Here is a 13,133-nt window from a genome sequence, read left to right as displayed (position 1 = left end):
AGTTTAATACGCTATATTGCAGGCTAATAAGTAATGGGAATTGGATTTAATAAATGAATATTTGTGAATGCCTATGTTACATTTATATTTGTGATTTATTTTTCACTTGGATTGATACTTTTAAAGTAGCTCTGACAAGAACTGACGTCATAACATAGTAAAAGATTCATCCTTCTAGTCTGTGTCGTTTGAAATGCTCAACAACCTGAGTCGCCCATTCATTGATTGGTTGTATCAGCACGTACCTCAAGTCCCACGCGCAATCGTTAGCGTGTGGTCGCATTTTACGTGCCGTGATGCGCCATACGCTAATAAGCATATCGTGTGATATCCACCCACATGAGAAACATTATCCGCTGCTTTTGTACCCAATATGATCGATAATTTCAAAGAATACCGTACAAGAACGCCACGAAACATTCCTGTCTCCAGTCAAAGACCGCAATTTCTGCAAAATAGTAAAATAAAATACCCACTAACAAGTCGCTAAACAAAATGATCAACTGATATTGACTAGCGGGACACTTTGAAAGCTAGCCAGGTTTTACGTCGAGTCAAAGGACAGTATAACTGTAGGAACTTTTTAGACTACGTGTCTAAGTATGTAATATGACATGTTTCTCCCGATGTCAGGCCGGAAAGAGAGCTGAGTGCCACATGGATCGGCTCCAATTGATGTTTATTTATGTTGCTCCCTTTTTATTGAATGCTTCGCTAGAGGTCTCGTAAGTTATAAATGCACGTTTCCCCCACGGAACATATCTCACACCGTGAATTTGCCCATTCTAATACAAGTTTATTATTTTTTACCTATAATGTTGAATGAGAATCGTGTTTTATAATACTCTAAAATAGTATTTTGATCAGCCCTCAAACACGTTACCGTTGTTTTCTACTTACCACCGGTACAAGACATACAAGACAAATAAAAGTTCTGGAATTTTTTGTTTTTGTTTTTGTTTTTGTTTTTTTGTTTTATTAGATAATTGACCGATTCATGAAGGAAAATGTAGTACGGTACTGTAGTATAAATACAAATTTACGGTTAGCGCATGAGTAAGACAGATACCGTACTGTATCAAAAGGCCTGTTCGGCCATGTTGCTACTAACACACCTCACCACATGATGATGAAGATGATGATGATGATGATGATGATGATGATGATGATGATGATGATGATGATGATGATGATGATAATGATGATGATAATGATGATGATGATGATGATGATGATGATGATGATGATAAGGATGACAATGGTTATAATGATGATGATGATGATGATGATGACGACGATGATGACAATGATGACGATTACGACGACGACGACGATGATGACAACGAAGATGAGGATGACAATGATAGTGATTGATGATCTGATCTTATAGATATAACAATACAAGTCAACATAATCAGGTGACCTGTTGCATGAACTCTCCCTCAAGCGACCCTTTAAAGTGTATTCAAGTGTTCTCAGCAAACCTTAATTTACTGTCCCAGAATCATATTTCTGTTTCGTACACTCGCGGATCCTCTGAAATAACAAACTTCGGATTTTGAAATCAATGCTTTCAGAAGAGTTCCCAGATGTCCATACAATAAATGTTTCCGTCAAAAAAACAAAAGATGCGCATGTCTAAAGATGCTAACAAGGAACACCAACATTCAGAAAATACACTTTAATGGTATAAATTATAATAGTGAACAGGTAAGAGCCATCTCTCGCAATGGGTCATGAACATGGTTTTCTTCAATAGTATTTGTATCGCCCTTGGTGACAGTAACCTAGCGGTGTCCCAGCTGAACTCATGTCCATCTAATTTACGTCTCGATTACGACAAGTTAAAATTGACAGTCGCCTCGATTTACGGTGACAAGGTACAGGTGATATTTTAGTAATTCTGATATGTCAGATATTAAATTGTCGTTTGATATTAATCTTTGATTTTGTGACCTATCTTATGGCCTGGAAAGAGGTCAATTGGTGTTAGGTATGGACTGTGAACTTTTATCGTGTATCGTTTTTTAAAAAGAGAGTAGTTACAAAGAAAACAGGAAACAATATTTTCCCTGAGGTTTGGGGTTCTTTATTAATTTCCTCGTGTATAGTTTAACCAATTGTATTTCTCATACAATGATACAAAGAAAACAGGAAAAACCATATTTTCTCAAGAGGTTTGGCCTAGCCTCATGCTCGTATGTTTTATAATATTTTGAGGGGGAAGTTAATAGAAAATATAGTTGATACAGTCAAATAGGCTAGGCTTACTCGAGTGTAGACAACAATGCAATAGAGAGGTCGAAACAAAAGTTACACTGAACAAGAGAGTGAACTAACGCCGGACGAATTATTGTGTAGTCGCTGCTGACTGTTGTGAGTTAACTTGTTTGCGTTATGTCTAGATAAAAAAAAAATGTGCATTTTTAAATGGAAAACGTGGATGGGTTTCGAAAAAAAATATGCATAAGAATTACCAAACCACGCACTGCGGACGAAACTAAACGAATCGGTGTATAGGCCTATTTATTGTATTCGCGATTAAGATTTAAAAAGATTAAATCTGGATTACCAAAGTAATAATAAATGTAATATTTCCGATGATTTGAAGATCATCTAAACCTATTGTAAGCCGACTGCTGATATTATCAACCCCCTCAAGTTGATTAGGACGGCTCCACATAACCTAGCGCAACATATATATGAGATTAGGATCACTTGATTTGAAGGTTACGTCGCCGCGTGGACAAAGAGCGCGCGGTAATTATAAATACTGTGAAAGGCAGACAACCGAACGTGAAACAACAACACCGATTGTTCTGAAATATTCTTGCAGTTCACGATCAAGTTCAACAACATATTTGTAGAATTTAAAAAAAATTTATAAACATATTTTTGCAAAGAATAAGCTTAGCTGATATCACGTTATTAGATGAATGTTTAACGTTCCAAAAAGCTACGTGAATTTCCGCTGGTGTTCCACAACGTTCTTCCATTTAGCGTCGATTTCAGGATTAGGCCTACGGTGCGAGATTCTTCTGCAGATGAAGTCTCCTTCAAACACTGATGTTGTAATAGATTCACAAATTTCCCCAATTTTTATAATTCCATTACCGTGTGTAAAACTTCTATCTATTTATTGCATTATAAAGTATAGTCCGAAAGGACTATGAGACATATAGGCCTATCGTTCGTGGGTCAGCCTTTCTTCAATTTAGGTATTAAAGACTGGAATGCTCTTCACAATGATTTAAAAATTATTGAAAGCGAGATGCTGTTCAGATCGAAGCTAAAAGCCCTTTTATTGCTGATATCCCTGTATAACTATCCTGATTGCGTTTTTCTTAATATGCTCATATTTATCTTTTCGTTAAGTTTATATTTTTATAATCATAAGCCTATTTCTTAAATATCGTACCGTATTTTATATATCTGGGACTCTATATGTATATACTGATTCTGATGTTCTGCTTTGGACCCCATTGGAAATAAATCAACTTTAGTTGATTTTTATGGGTCGTCCATGCATGTATTCTCCGTTTCTACATTCAATTTTTATCTGATTTTTATATGTCTTTGTTTTGTAAATTGTTGTATTTGAATGGATGCTAAATAAATAAATGAAAAGCCTTAGTAGATACGATCTGTAATTGGTAACTGATTCAGTAGGTGTTTCATAAAGTCGTCCCGTTGACCCCAAGAGCATTCGAATTAGGCTTAGGGTGTAAATAAGGTGCCAGATCCAGGCATTTGAAATTTATTCTATTATCGATTTATTGCGGATAGAATTCGTGATGCGATCTGTGAACTTCAAAGAAGAATACCGACATTGCTGGTTAATAAAGAGCCACAGCTGTACCGTCAACTAAATTACTGTAAATTAAGCTATTATTATTAAGTTAGTTAATTATCGTCACGTGTAAATAAAAATCAAGAAAATATCGAACATATCTTCTATATGACAACGAGTCGGGAAAAATCACCAAATCTCTTTCCCGAGATCTCATTTACAAATCTTCAAAAGTTCCTTCAGCTGGCTTCCTCTATCACCATTCACTTCTACCGACTGTCCATCTTGCTTTAAATAAAAAAGGGAGTAAAGAAATACAAATCTTGAATTCTATTTCTCTTTTTTCAAATCTGAGCCTATTGAAATAGGCCTATCTAATAGGTTGTGAAGTGGCTCACGCTGTTTCAGCCCTAAGTGCTAATATTTCATGGCTTATAAATTAAATAAAATATAAAAAAATTTGGCCGCCTGTCATCAATATTGATGGTAACAACAGGCCTGATTCACCAAGCTATACACAAAAAAAAAGCTTCTGAAATTTTTGAGTTTAATACTTTTATCTATTGAATGAAGGACGTAAGCTTGAATTTTTTTGGTTAGGCAAATTTGAATATTATTTTTTCATAGCTTGGTTGAAAAGCAGGATGTTCACTACACTTTATAAGAACCAGTAACAATTTTTCTAAGGCTCAGTGTTTTAATTTTTTTGCCGATTTTAGATTCAAAATATTCTTATTTTGATCTTATTTTTAAACACTTTTCAAGCATAGAAAATTATTTTTGTACATCAGTTTTTTTTTTAACTAAAAACCTCATCAGAAATATTTTAAGTTTTAGGCAATTTCAGCCTCAGTGTTCTTATAAAATGTGTTCTTATAAAATGTGTTCTTATATAAAAATACACAATATAATTCTAATACGATATCATAACGGCTGAACTTCGAAACAGAGCTGAGCTTCCCCTTGTATTTAACATTAAAATTCTAGAATCTTATGAAAACATTGATGACAAAAGACGAAAAACTACCTATATTAATACGCACGGCTGCGAATGAGATTACGGGCGGAGGCGTGAATCACTCTCACAGTAATCTCTTGTCGAATGACGGCGTTCAGTATTCTAAAACCCTGGCCGAGATTAACTTAATACAGGCTTTATAGACATATGTTTAATCTGTCGTGATTGCATGGCATATTCTACTCTCACCGATACAATTCTAATGTTTGCCTTTCTCATTTCACTGTTTTTTTCACATCGTCCGCGCCCAGTTGTCCGCGCCGCTTTAATTGCCGCCTAGCCAATTAAATTAGGTGTCACTAATCCGCACTGATGCAATTTAAGAATAATCCAGAGCCTTATTTGCTATCGTTAATCTCCCTAATGTTCAAGGTGTGTTGAAGCTTATACCACCTTTACAAGCCAATGCTCTAATAATGAAAATAAGTTCGAATAGTTCGAGTAAATTCTATAGAAACCGCAGTTATTACACTCTGTGTTCGTGAGATTACATCTGTGTTTTTTTGCAATAGCCATATAAGTAATTATTTTAAAACCGTAGAACTTTCCCTAAAATTAGATATCAAAACAACTTTGCATAAAACTATATGTAGGAATTATAAAAGAAGCGATATCTTGAGAATAAACTTTTATATTAGGCCAGATATTATGAGTTAATAGGACAGGAATATTCAATTCTTACTTGAGACTATTATTCTTTTCAACTGTTGGTCAGTTTCTATATAGTGGTGGTCTTGTTCAAGTATACAGTACTCTTTACTGTATTCCAGCGTATAGACCTCAGTATCATTCGCTATCCCACTACGATATACATACATCATGCATAGGCCTATATTATGTTTTGCTTGGGTTCGCGATGTTTGATAGCAATGAGGCCATGTGTCTCTAATTAGAACTAATTAATTAATTATAAATCGATTGATTCATAATTTACTCCTCCCTGTATTTGTTTGTTTAAAACTCGCAATAATCGCAAGTGCTTGATTTAGTTAAATTTGTACGAGGAATATAACATCTGGTTGCGGATTTAGGGTCACAAATCGTATATATTTTTTAGAAACTGATTGGAAAGTTGCCCATATTGATTCTGTGTGCCAATTATAACCATTAGTCGACCGAAATATGATATTAATCATGTTTTTAAAGTTTGATTTTGTTTTGTTTAACTGAACATTTTTGGAACACTGAAGATGAAGATCCAATTTAGTATTTGTATCGTACGTTATCAAACATTTTGAAAAATACAATTCAAGCAACCATCAGACAGACCTACATAGTATTTTAGAATAAGTAAACATCATTTTCGGTTATAAAGTGTCATTATTTTATTGGGTTTTTTTTTTTAAATATTTTTCAGGGAGCAGAAAAAGATGCAAGTGGGAAAGTTGATCCCCACGGAAGCTGGTTGTCATTTGTTCGTCATTCATCAAATAATGCAAACAACAAGAAGAAGGCAGACAAGAAGAAAAAACAAGATAGAACTCTGGTAAGACGCCGTGTTACCTTCCTGTGGGAAGACTCCAGATTTACTGCAATTTCTCCGGCTAACTTTCTCTGGTTTCTGAGGCTTAATCATCTCGTAATATATTGACAAGAATGTCTAAAAAATAGCGGAGAACATTTCGTACATTTTTATTAAATTAGTGTCTTATGATGTATGTTTAAAATATTACAAATAGGCCTATGATTAAGGAAATGAAATATTTGAAAATGGTCCTGTGTAAAAGCAAGGTAAATCCGTAATATATACGTAATTTTTTCACCTTAGGAAAAAAAAAACGGTAACGTTTATGATTTAAATTTTCGAACTGTTCAACCGGACAATAGCACATTCCAACCTCCGGTACTTGTGGAAAGTGGACAACTGATAAAAAGACACTCCTTTAACTTGTTCATAAAGTTGTTAATCAAATTTAAGTAGCATGCCCAAGAAATCGTTAAATCGGTCCGGAAATCCCTAATGATTAGACAACATGTACTTGGCCAGTCAAGGTCGCAATACAACGCTCAATTAGGCGTGTAGATCTCAGAGGTCAAGAATAGACACATATTATATTGTATCAACTTACTGAGTGAAGCATCCTCTGGTTAACAAGGTACATTTCCTGAAATGAAACATTCAATAAAGAAAACTGAAATTGATGCAAATACCATAGAAAGTACGCCCGAGAATGTGTCAGATATTTCAATTCAATACAGGACTTTTTTAATTGTTTTAATTGTAATATGCCCATGGACCTGTAGGCAGTCAATTTTCTTTGCATAGGCTTATTAGTGTCTATTTCTATAGGCCTATATAAATATTACTGAAATGTCTTCATATTTGGGTCTAGGTCTATAATAAATCAAAATTGTATACATTTTCAAATCTTTCGTGGTTGGAAAGGAAAACATGTGACCATTTCGATAATTCTCTGATGAAATAATTGGTGTTGTTGTGGCGAAGCGTTAGGCTTACGTTAGTACTGCGGAAACGGTCATGTGGTACAATAGATTTGTTGAGGTTAGCTCCTTTTTCGCAGTACATCATCATCAATGAACAATCGCTCACCCCGTACTTAATTGTCCTTTGGAACGACGAGTCGTCCCCTCTGTCGGTTCACATCATTTCAACCATGGAGGTATAACAGACAACCATCCACTTACAGAGTTCACGACTGTATAAATGCAGCGTCATGAATGAACTCACATTGTCAGGTGCACAATGTTTCAGCCTAAACGCATTTGACTTGGGCCCCATTTATACCTTTGTGCTAAGGTTATTGAATCATCGGATCCAGGGGTAATGACTCGTCAGGTCGCCGACATAATGAGTTATTGTGTTAATTGTAGTCCTAGTATACCGAGGCCTATAGCAATATTAATGGCAATTGTAGATATAATTTGTCAAGTCAAGTCATAACGATGCATGTCATTTTAGCAATGAAATGATAACAAAAACAAAAGCATGAATCTACAAAGATGGCTAGGCATAGCTTCTATTCAGTTTTACAGTACGGTACTTTCCTTCCATATTTGTATCAATTATTGAGTTCCGTTGTCAAAATACTTCCAATGCTTTCGTTTTCAGCATGGTCCTCCTGGGCCCGAAGGACCACCTGGACCACGAGGACCACCCGGTCCACCTGGGGCCAAGGTAACTAAAGAAGAATTGATGAGCGAATTTAAAGATTTAATTCGAGGTAAGTCAAATTGATTTTAATAACCATAACTAAAATGTGAACTTAATTATTACCAAATAAAATTAATTAATAACACATGGTTATTATTATTTTTTATATAAATTTTGTCGCAATATTAGTAAATGATGACGCATGGAATTTAACTTTGAATTTCATCGACGAATCTCTAAATATGCGATCTTTCAACTCCTTAAAACCCTTTGCATCCCGACAACGAGAGAAGTGAGAAGTTGGCCAAGACGGTTAAGACCGCCTGGCGCCACAACGGTCAATAAACACTCGCGTAATCTAGGCCAATTATGTTAACGACATACATCTTATTTATATACTGAAAAATTTCACATTTCCATGCGACGGCATGTTTATATAGCGATGTGCGCTACTATGACGTGGACAATGACATTGCCAAATTGATCTTTCGTTCGTTAACTTGAGCCCAATCAAATGTGTAATATACGTCATTGTTTCCCCCAGAAGCAGCCGAAAGAAGAGCGCAAATAATAGTACAGGAAAGGGTAAGTCTCTGTTTACTCTGCGTTTGAATTAATAAAACTGTTCAAGGTTTGCCAACTTACTGAGTTTCGATGTCGGCACGTGACCAGGCTGTCATCGCCAACTTTCCAAACTATCCATTTATTAAATTAGGTTGAGTTTGTTGTAACTACACCGACGATTACTAAACGATACCTTTTATTGATTGTAGCAATAAAAGTCAAAATTTGCTTTTGATATTGTCCGAGTTGCCAAATATACTAGATATTAGAATGCCTAACTAGAAAATGGATGATTTATACCTAGGTTTCCATGGATAATTTTTAGGCTCAAGTAGGATAAATTAAACGTAGATGATTTGAGCTACAAGGCCTACATTAATTAACAATAAATAACTTTTATCAGCCATGTAGCCTATCAATACAGCGGAAATTGAAAAAGTTCAATACAATTAGGATTTCAGAATTGACGATTTTAATTCAAGCTCGCCAAAAATATTATTTAAATTCGATACAATAAATGACAAAATAAAAGCATAAGCCTATATTATAAGGAAGGATTTCATGTCTTGGTGAATCGCTTCTGAACCACGTTAAATGCTGCCACTGACGTTAGTAAAAGTTTCTGAAATGTACCAGAGAGAGGGCGCAAGTATAAATGTATACTTCGTCAGAGAATAGAACGCGCAGATGTTTTCAGCTACAGATTAAGAAAATGCATTATCGTTAAAAGGCTTAACACTGTTTTGTTTTGTTTGTTTTTAGTGTCCTAATTGCAAAGTGAACACCACACAGACATGGCTACCCGAAGTCACAGATTCGGTTTTGCTTCCAGAGCCGGCACCATTGCCCATCGCCTACCATTGCAAGTTGAAAGGAAGTTTGACCGTCCCTAAGAAAAGCTTAATAGAAGTGACAAATTTTCAGACGGTAAATATAATGTTATGATTATTTATACTTCATGAAAATGTCAAAAGAAATTTTGAAACAGTAGTTGTACAGTTTCAGTCTTTGGCACACAATCCACCTACTACCTGCTATCACGCACCAGATAGAAGTCAAACCGAAAGAGGTCCACGGATTACTACGGTATTATTTACAAATGTTATACTTATATTCCTTCGCAGCCTTTTGGTGGCGGTTCATTTAAAAGAGGCGACGGTTTAGATGTGAAAACAGGCAGGTACACAGCTGAGAAAACGGGGATCTACCAGTTATCGGCTAATCTCCACATCAACCATCCCACATCAAAGAAACGATTACGTGAACTTAAAAACAGAGACCACATTCGAGTACTAATTTGCATCGACTCTCTTTGTCACAGACACACGTACGTAACCATTTTGACAGAATTATCAAATCGTAATTAACTTAAAAGAAAACTTATAATAAATAATGAAACTTATTTTCCCTGTGAGTTGTTTCAATATTGAAAACGTTAATTAATATTGTTTAACACCATATATATATATAATATATACAACATAGTGAGGTTCCACGTGTGTTTCGGTACGATAACAAAAGAATATAGGAAACGAATACCATGTATAGACTTCAGAAACACTTTATTGGAGAAAACCAATATTTCGACCTATCCTAAGGTCTATACATGGTATTCGTTTCCTATATTCTATATATAAGTCTTTTGATATCTTTTTTTAAACTTTGCAGTTGAAAGTAACTTTTATTTTTTTCTTTAAAGGTCGTTAGAATATATATCCGGTCTTGAAAGCAACAGCCGTGTATTCACTGTCTCTGTCAGCGGTCTTCTGAAGTTAGAGGTAAGATAAAGAGGGTGCTCAGTTTGGTATCTAAACCGTGGATATATCTAGGTCCCCGGTTTAATTCCCATCACTACCTCTCCTTGTGTATCAGGGTTGAAATACAAGTTACAATAGCGCATCGTCTTTTGGATGACACTTTTAAGCCTTTGGTCCCGTGTGCATTTATGGCCCATGTGTACGTTAAAGAACGCAGTACGCTCTTCGGAAAAGAGCAGGGGATTGTCTCCCGATGTACTGTCCAATCACCACCAGAAGGACCCCACTGGAAATAAGTCTTCTAGACTTTCGTGGGCTGTCCTTGGTGTTTATACCAAATAAATCCAAATCCAATCCAATCACTTTTTGCTCAAATTCTGTTGCCATCGCATAATGTGCCTATATCACAATGTACATTCCTTTTTAAATTTAACTGTCACAAATTGAATTTTTAGGTTTATATAATTGTACAACAGAAGGTGAAATGTTCACACAGTGTGTGTAGCACTCACCTATTTTTACATTTTATTCTTTAGGAGAGCCAATACGCATCGATATACGTGGACAACAGTTCAGGAACGACGGTAACTATTCAGAGTGGCTCTGATTTCTATGGAATGCTGGTGGGTCAGTAGTTTGTCTAAACAGCGTTCATGCTTACGAATCGACTACACAGATAACAGTACGTCAACAGGCGGTAACGTGGATCCGCCGGTTGTGATCGATTTAATAAAAGAATATGCCGACTGTCTCGAGTCTTGATGTTTGTGAAATCCTGACGTATAAAGTACATAAGAAGTATTCATATTTAAAACATTATAAATATCCATAGCAACTTTGTAAGACACTTTGATTTACAACATGAGGACAGTGGAAATCGTGACGTACTGGTGTAACGACGCAACATTCGCTGAAACATTTATACAGCACTGGAAGTTTGCGTCGCGTTTACATCGAGTTGGAGAAAATTATTATATATTGTGGATAGTCTCTATGCGTTATTAATCAATAAATGTAAATATTAATTTTAAACTTAATTTGAGTGACGATCTTATTTGGGATAAATTGTAATTGTAATTAAGTGACACAATATTGCATAGCATATATTATATGAGTATTTAAGAAAAACAGAAGATAGTTAAATTGTGTTACTCTGTCACACACATCAATGGATAAACTTAAGCCAGGTGCACACAACGCCGGCCATTTTGTCCACCAACGCAATTTCCAGAGATTGTAACGCGATGATAGGCGCCGTGCGACGAATCGTTTTCGACGACGATTCGCTTATACTAGACCAAACGACCGAGAACCGGCAGACAGCGTCGTAGACTCGTATCTGAATCGCGGCGACCGACCGTCGCCGACGTAGTGTGTACCAGGTTATAAATGCAATTGTTGATTTTATAAAAGAAAAGAAAAGAAAACTAACATAATAAATATATGGTAAAATACTTTTGCCGCTCGTTTTCAATAAAGATAGACTCAATTTTTTGAGTGGCACATTTTAGAAACGTGTATGTAAATAAGGGTTTCTCTCATTAAATATTAGGCCTAATTATAAATATTATTAGTTATATTTCTATTATTAACTAAGACACAATTGATATTGGCCTAGATAGGCCTAAGTTGTCTTGTAATTCAAAAACACATTGAATAAGCAGTATTAGCATCAAATCATATTTTTCTTAGGTTTACGTTCAAAGCTGACGTAATTAAGTGGCAATCGTAATGTTTATAGGAGCTACGGTTTGTTGCCGTACCTGATGGCATAAAAAAACTAAACCGTTTGCATTACTGCCAAAAGTTGGATATAATATCGTTACTGTTACCCAGATTGGTCACTTACGCTTCTTTGTAGGCTACATACTAACGTCGAAAGCGGGTTCTAATTCAATCCAATCCAATGTTCGACTTATAAGGTGCATTATACGAAGTCTCAATGAGTCAGGGGTTAGGTGCGTGGCTGTTGTACGCCGTATTTGCGGCAACAGTTACGTATTGCTCTTAAGATGGTCCAGACCACCGAAAAAGAGCTTAATGGGCCTATCCTCAGTGACGTATCAGACAGAACATACTCTACACTATACGGTAGCGGAGAAGAAAATTATTACGGGAACAAATACCTTTGATTCGAGCCAGCTGTAACAATATTTTAATTAATATAAGAACCAATGTAAATATGATTTTTTTTTTCTTATTGAAGATTTTTGAATAAATCTCTGGACGAGAAAAAATGCAAATAGAACTTGGATGTTTGTTTATCACCAGTTTGTCGTTGAATTTTGCTTTAACAGCTCTTATTTTTTCGCTGGACGCCGTGGTAGGCACCAAATAAACCTTTTAAAAACAGTAATTAACGGTTTGTCTCATCAGCTAAACCTGATAGGAACAGACATTGCCTCAAATTGTTTAGAATTGTCAAAAATGTTCCTTAATGTTTAAGTAAAGATAGGTTAGCCTCATTTTAATGTTATTTTTGAAAAAAAAGAATGTTATTTATGTTAAGAAACAAATTTCAACAAAAACACATGAGCTTTAGACCGATACTACCATGTACAGTGATTATTCTCCCTCCAGGCGCCATTGCTAGGGTATTCCAGTGGGGGATTTTTACGGATCATGTGGTACAAAATGTAACAAGATGTGCTCAAATAGAAACACGATGTTAAAATCGTATCAAGCATAGCCCTTCAACTAAATCTTCCTTTACTCAATTGTATGAAAAAAGTTGTCTGGTGTGATTCGAACCTGCAACCTCTCACTGTCAAGGCGAGTATCACAACCATTAGACCATGGAGACCTATAAGATATACGCGCAGATCTAACCACCATGCACCAATAAAGATAATAGATACGGTAATAGGTAATAGAGATAATTGTATTTAGTTA

General features: G+C 35.6%; 1 protein-coding gene across 2 annotated transcripts in view; it reads left to right on the top strand.

Moving 5' to 3' along the window:
• LOC117101828 (adipolin-like) overlaps nucleotides 1-12,484 on the top strand; it is a 28,614-nt gene extending 16,130 nt beyond the window's left edge. The window contains exons 2-8 of one of the 2 annotated variants that reach the window (XM_033241929.1): nucleotides 6,166-6,294; nucleotides 7,879-7,990; nucleotides 8,468-8,505; nucleotides 9,247-9,411; nucleotides 9,609-9,811; nucleotides 10,184-10,262; nucleotides 10,778-12,484. In XM_033241929.1, the coding sequence (XP_033097820.1) occupies nucleotides 6,166-6,294; nucleotides 7,879-7,990; nucleotides 8,468-8,505; nucleotides 9,247-9,411; nucleotides 9,609-9,811; nucleotides 10,184-10,262; nucleotides 10,778-10,876 (825 nt within the window). In that variant the 3' untranslated portion in view covers nucleotides 10,877-12,484. Of the gene's footprint in view, nucleotides 1-6,165; nucleotides 6,295-7,878; nucleotides 7,991-8,464; nucleotides 8,506-9,246; nucleotides 9,412-9,608; nucleotides 9,812-10,183; nucleotides 10,263-10,777 lie in introns of both variants that reach the window. The other variant, XM_033241928.1, reaches the window with a different exon arrangement.
• The last annotated feature ends 649 nt before the right edge of the window (nucleotides 12,485-13,133 follow it).

This window comes from Anneissia japonica, unplaced genomic scaffold, assembly GCF_011630105.1.
Source record: "Anneissia japonica isolate Jap-2015-1 unplaced genomic scaffold, ASM1163010v1 scaffold4988_len2956909_cov206, whole genome shotgun sequence".
In the NCBI taxonomy this organism is placed as follows: domain Eukaryota; kingdom Metazoa; phylum Echinodermata; class Crinoidea; order Comatulida; family Comatulidae; genus Anneissia; species Anneissia japonica.
Note: the sequence above shows the minus strand (reverse complement) of the source record. Positions and strands in the feature narration are given on the sequence as shown.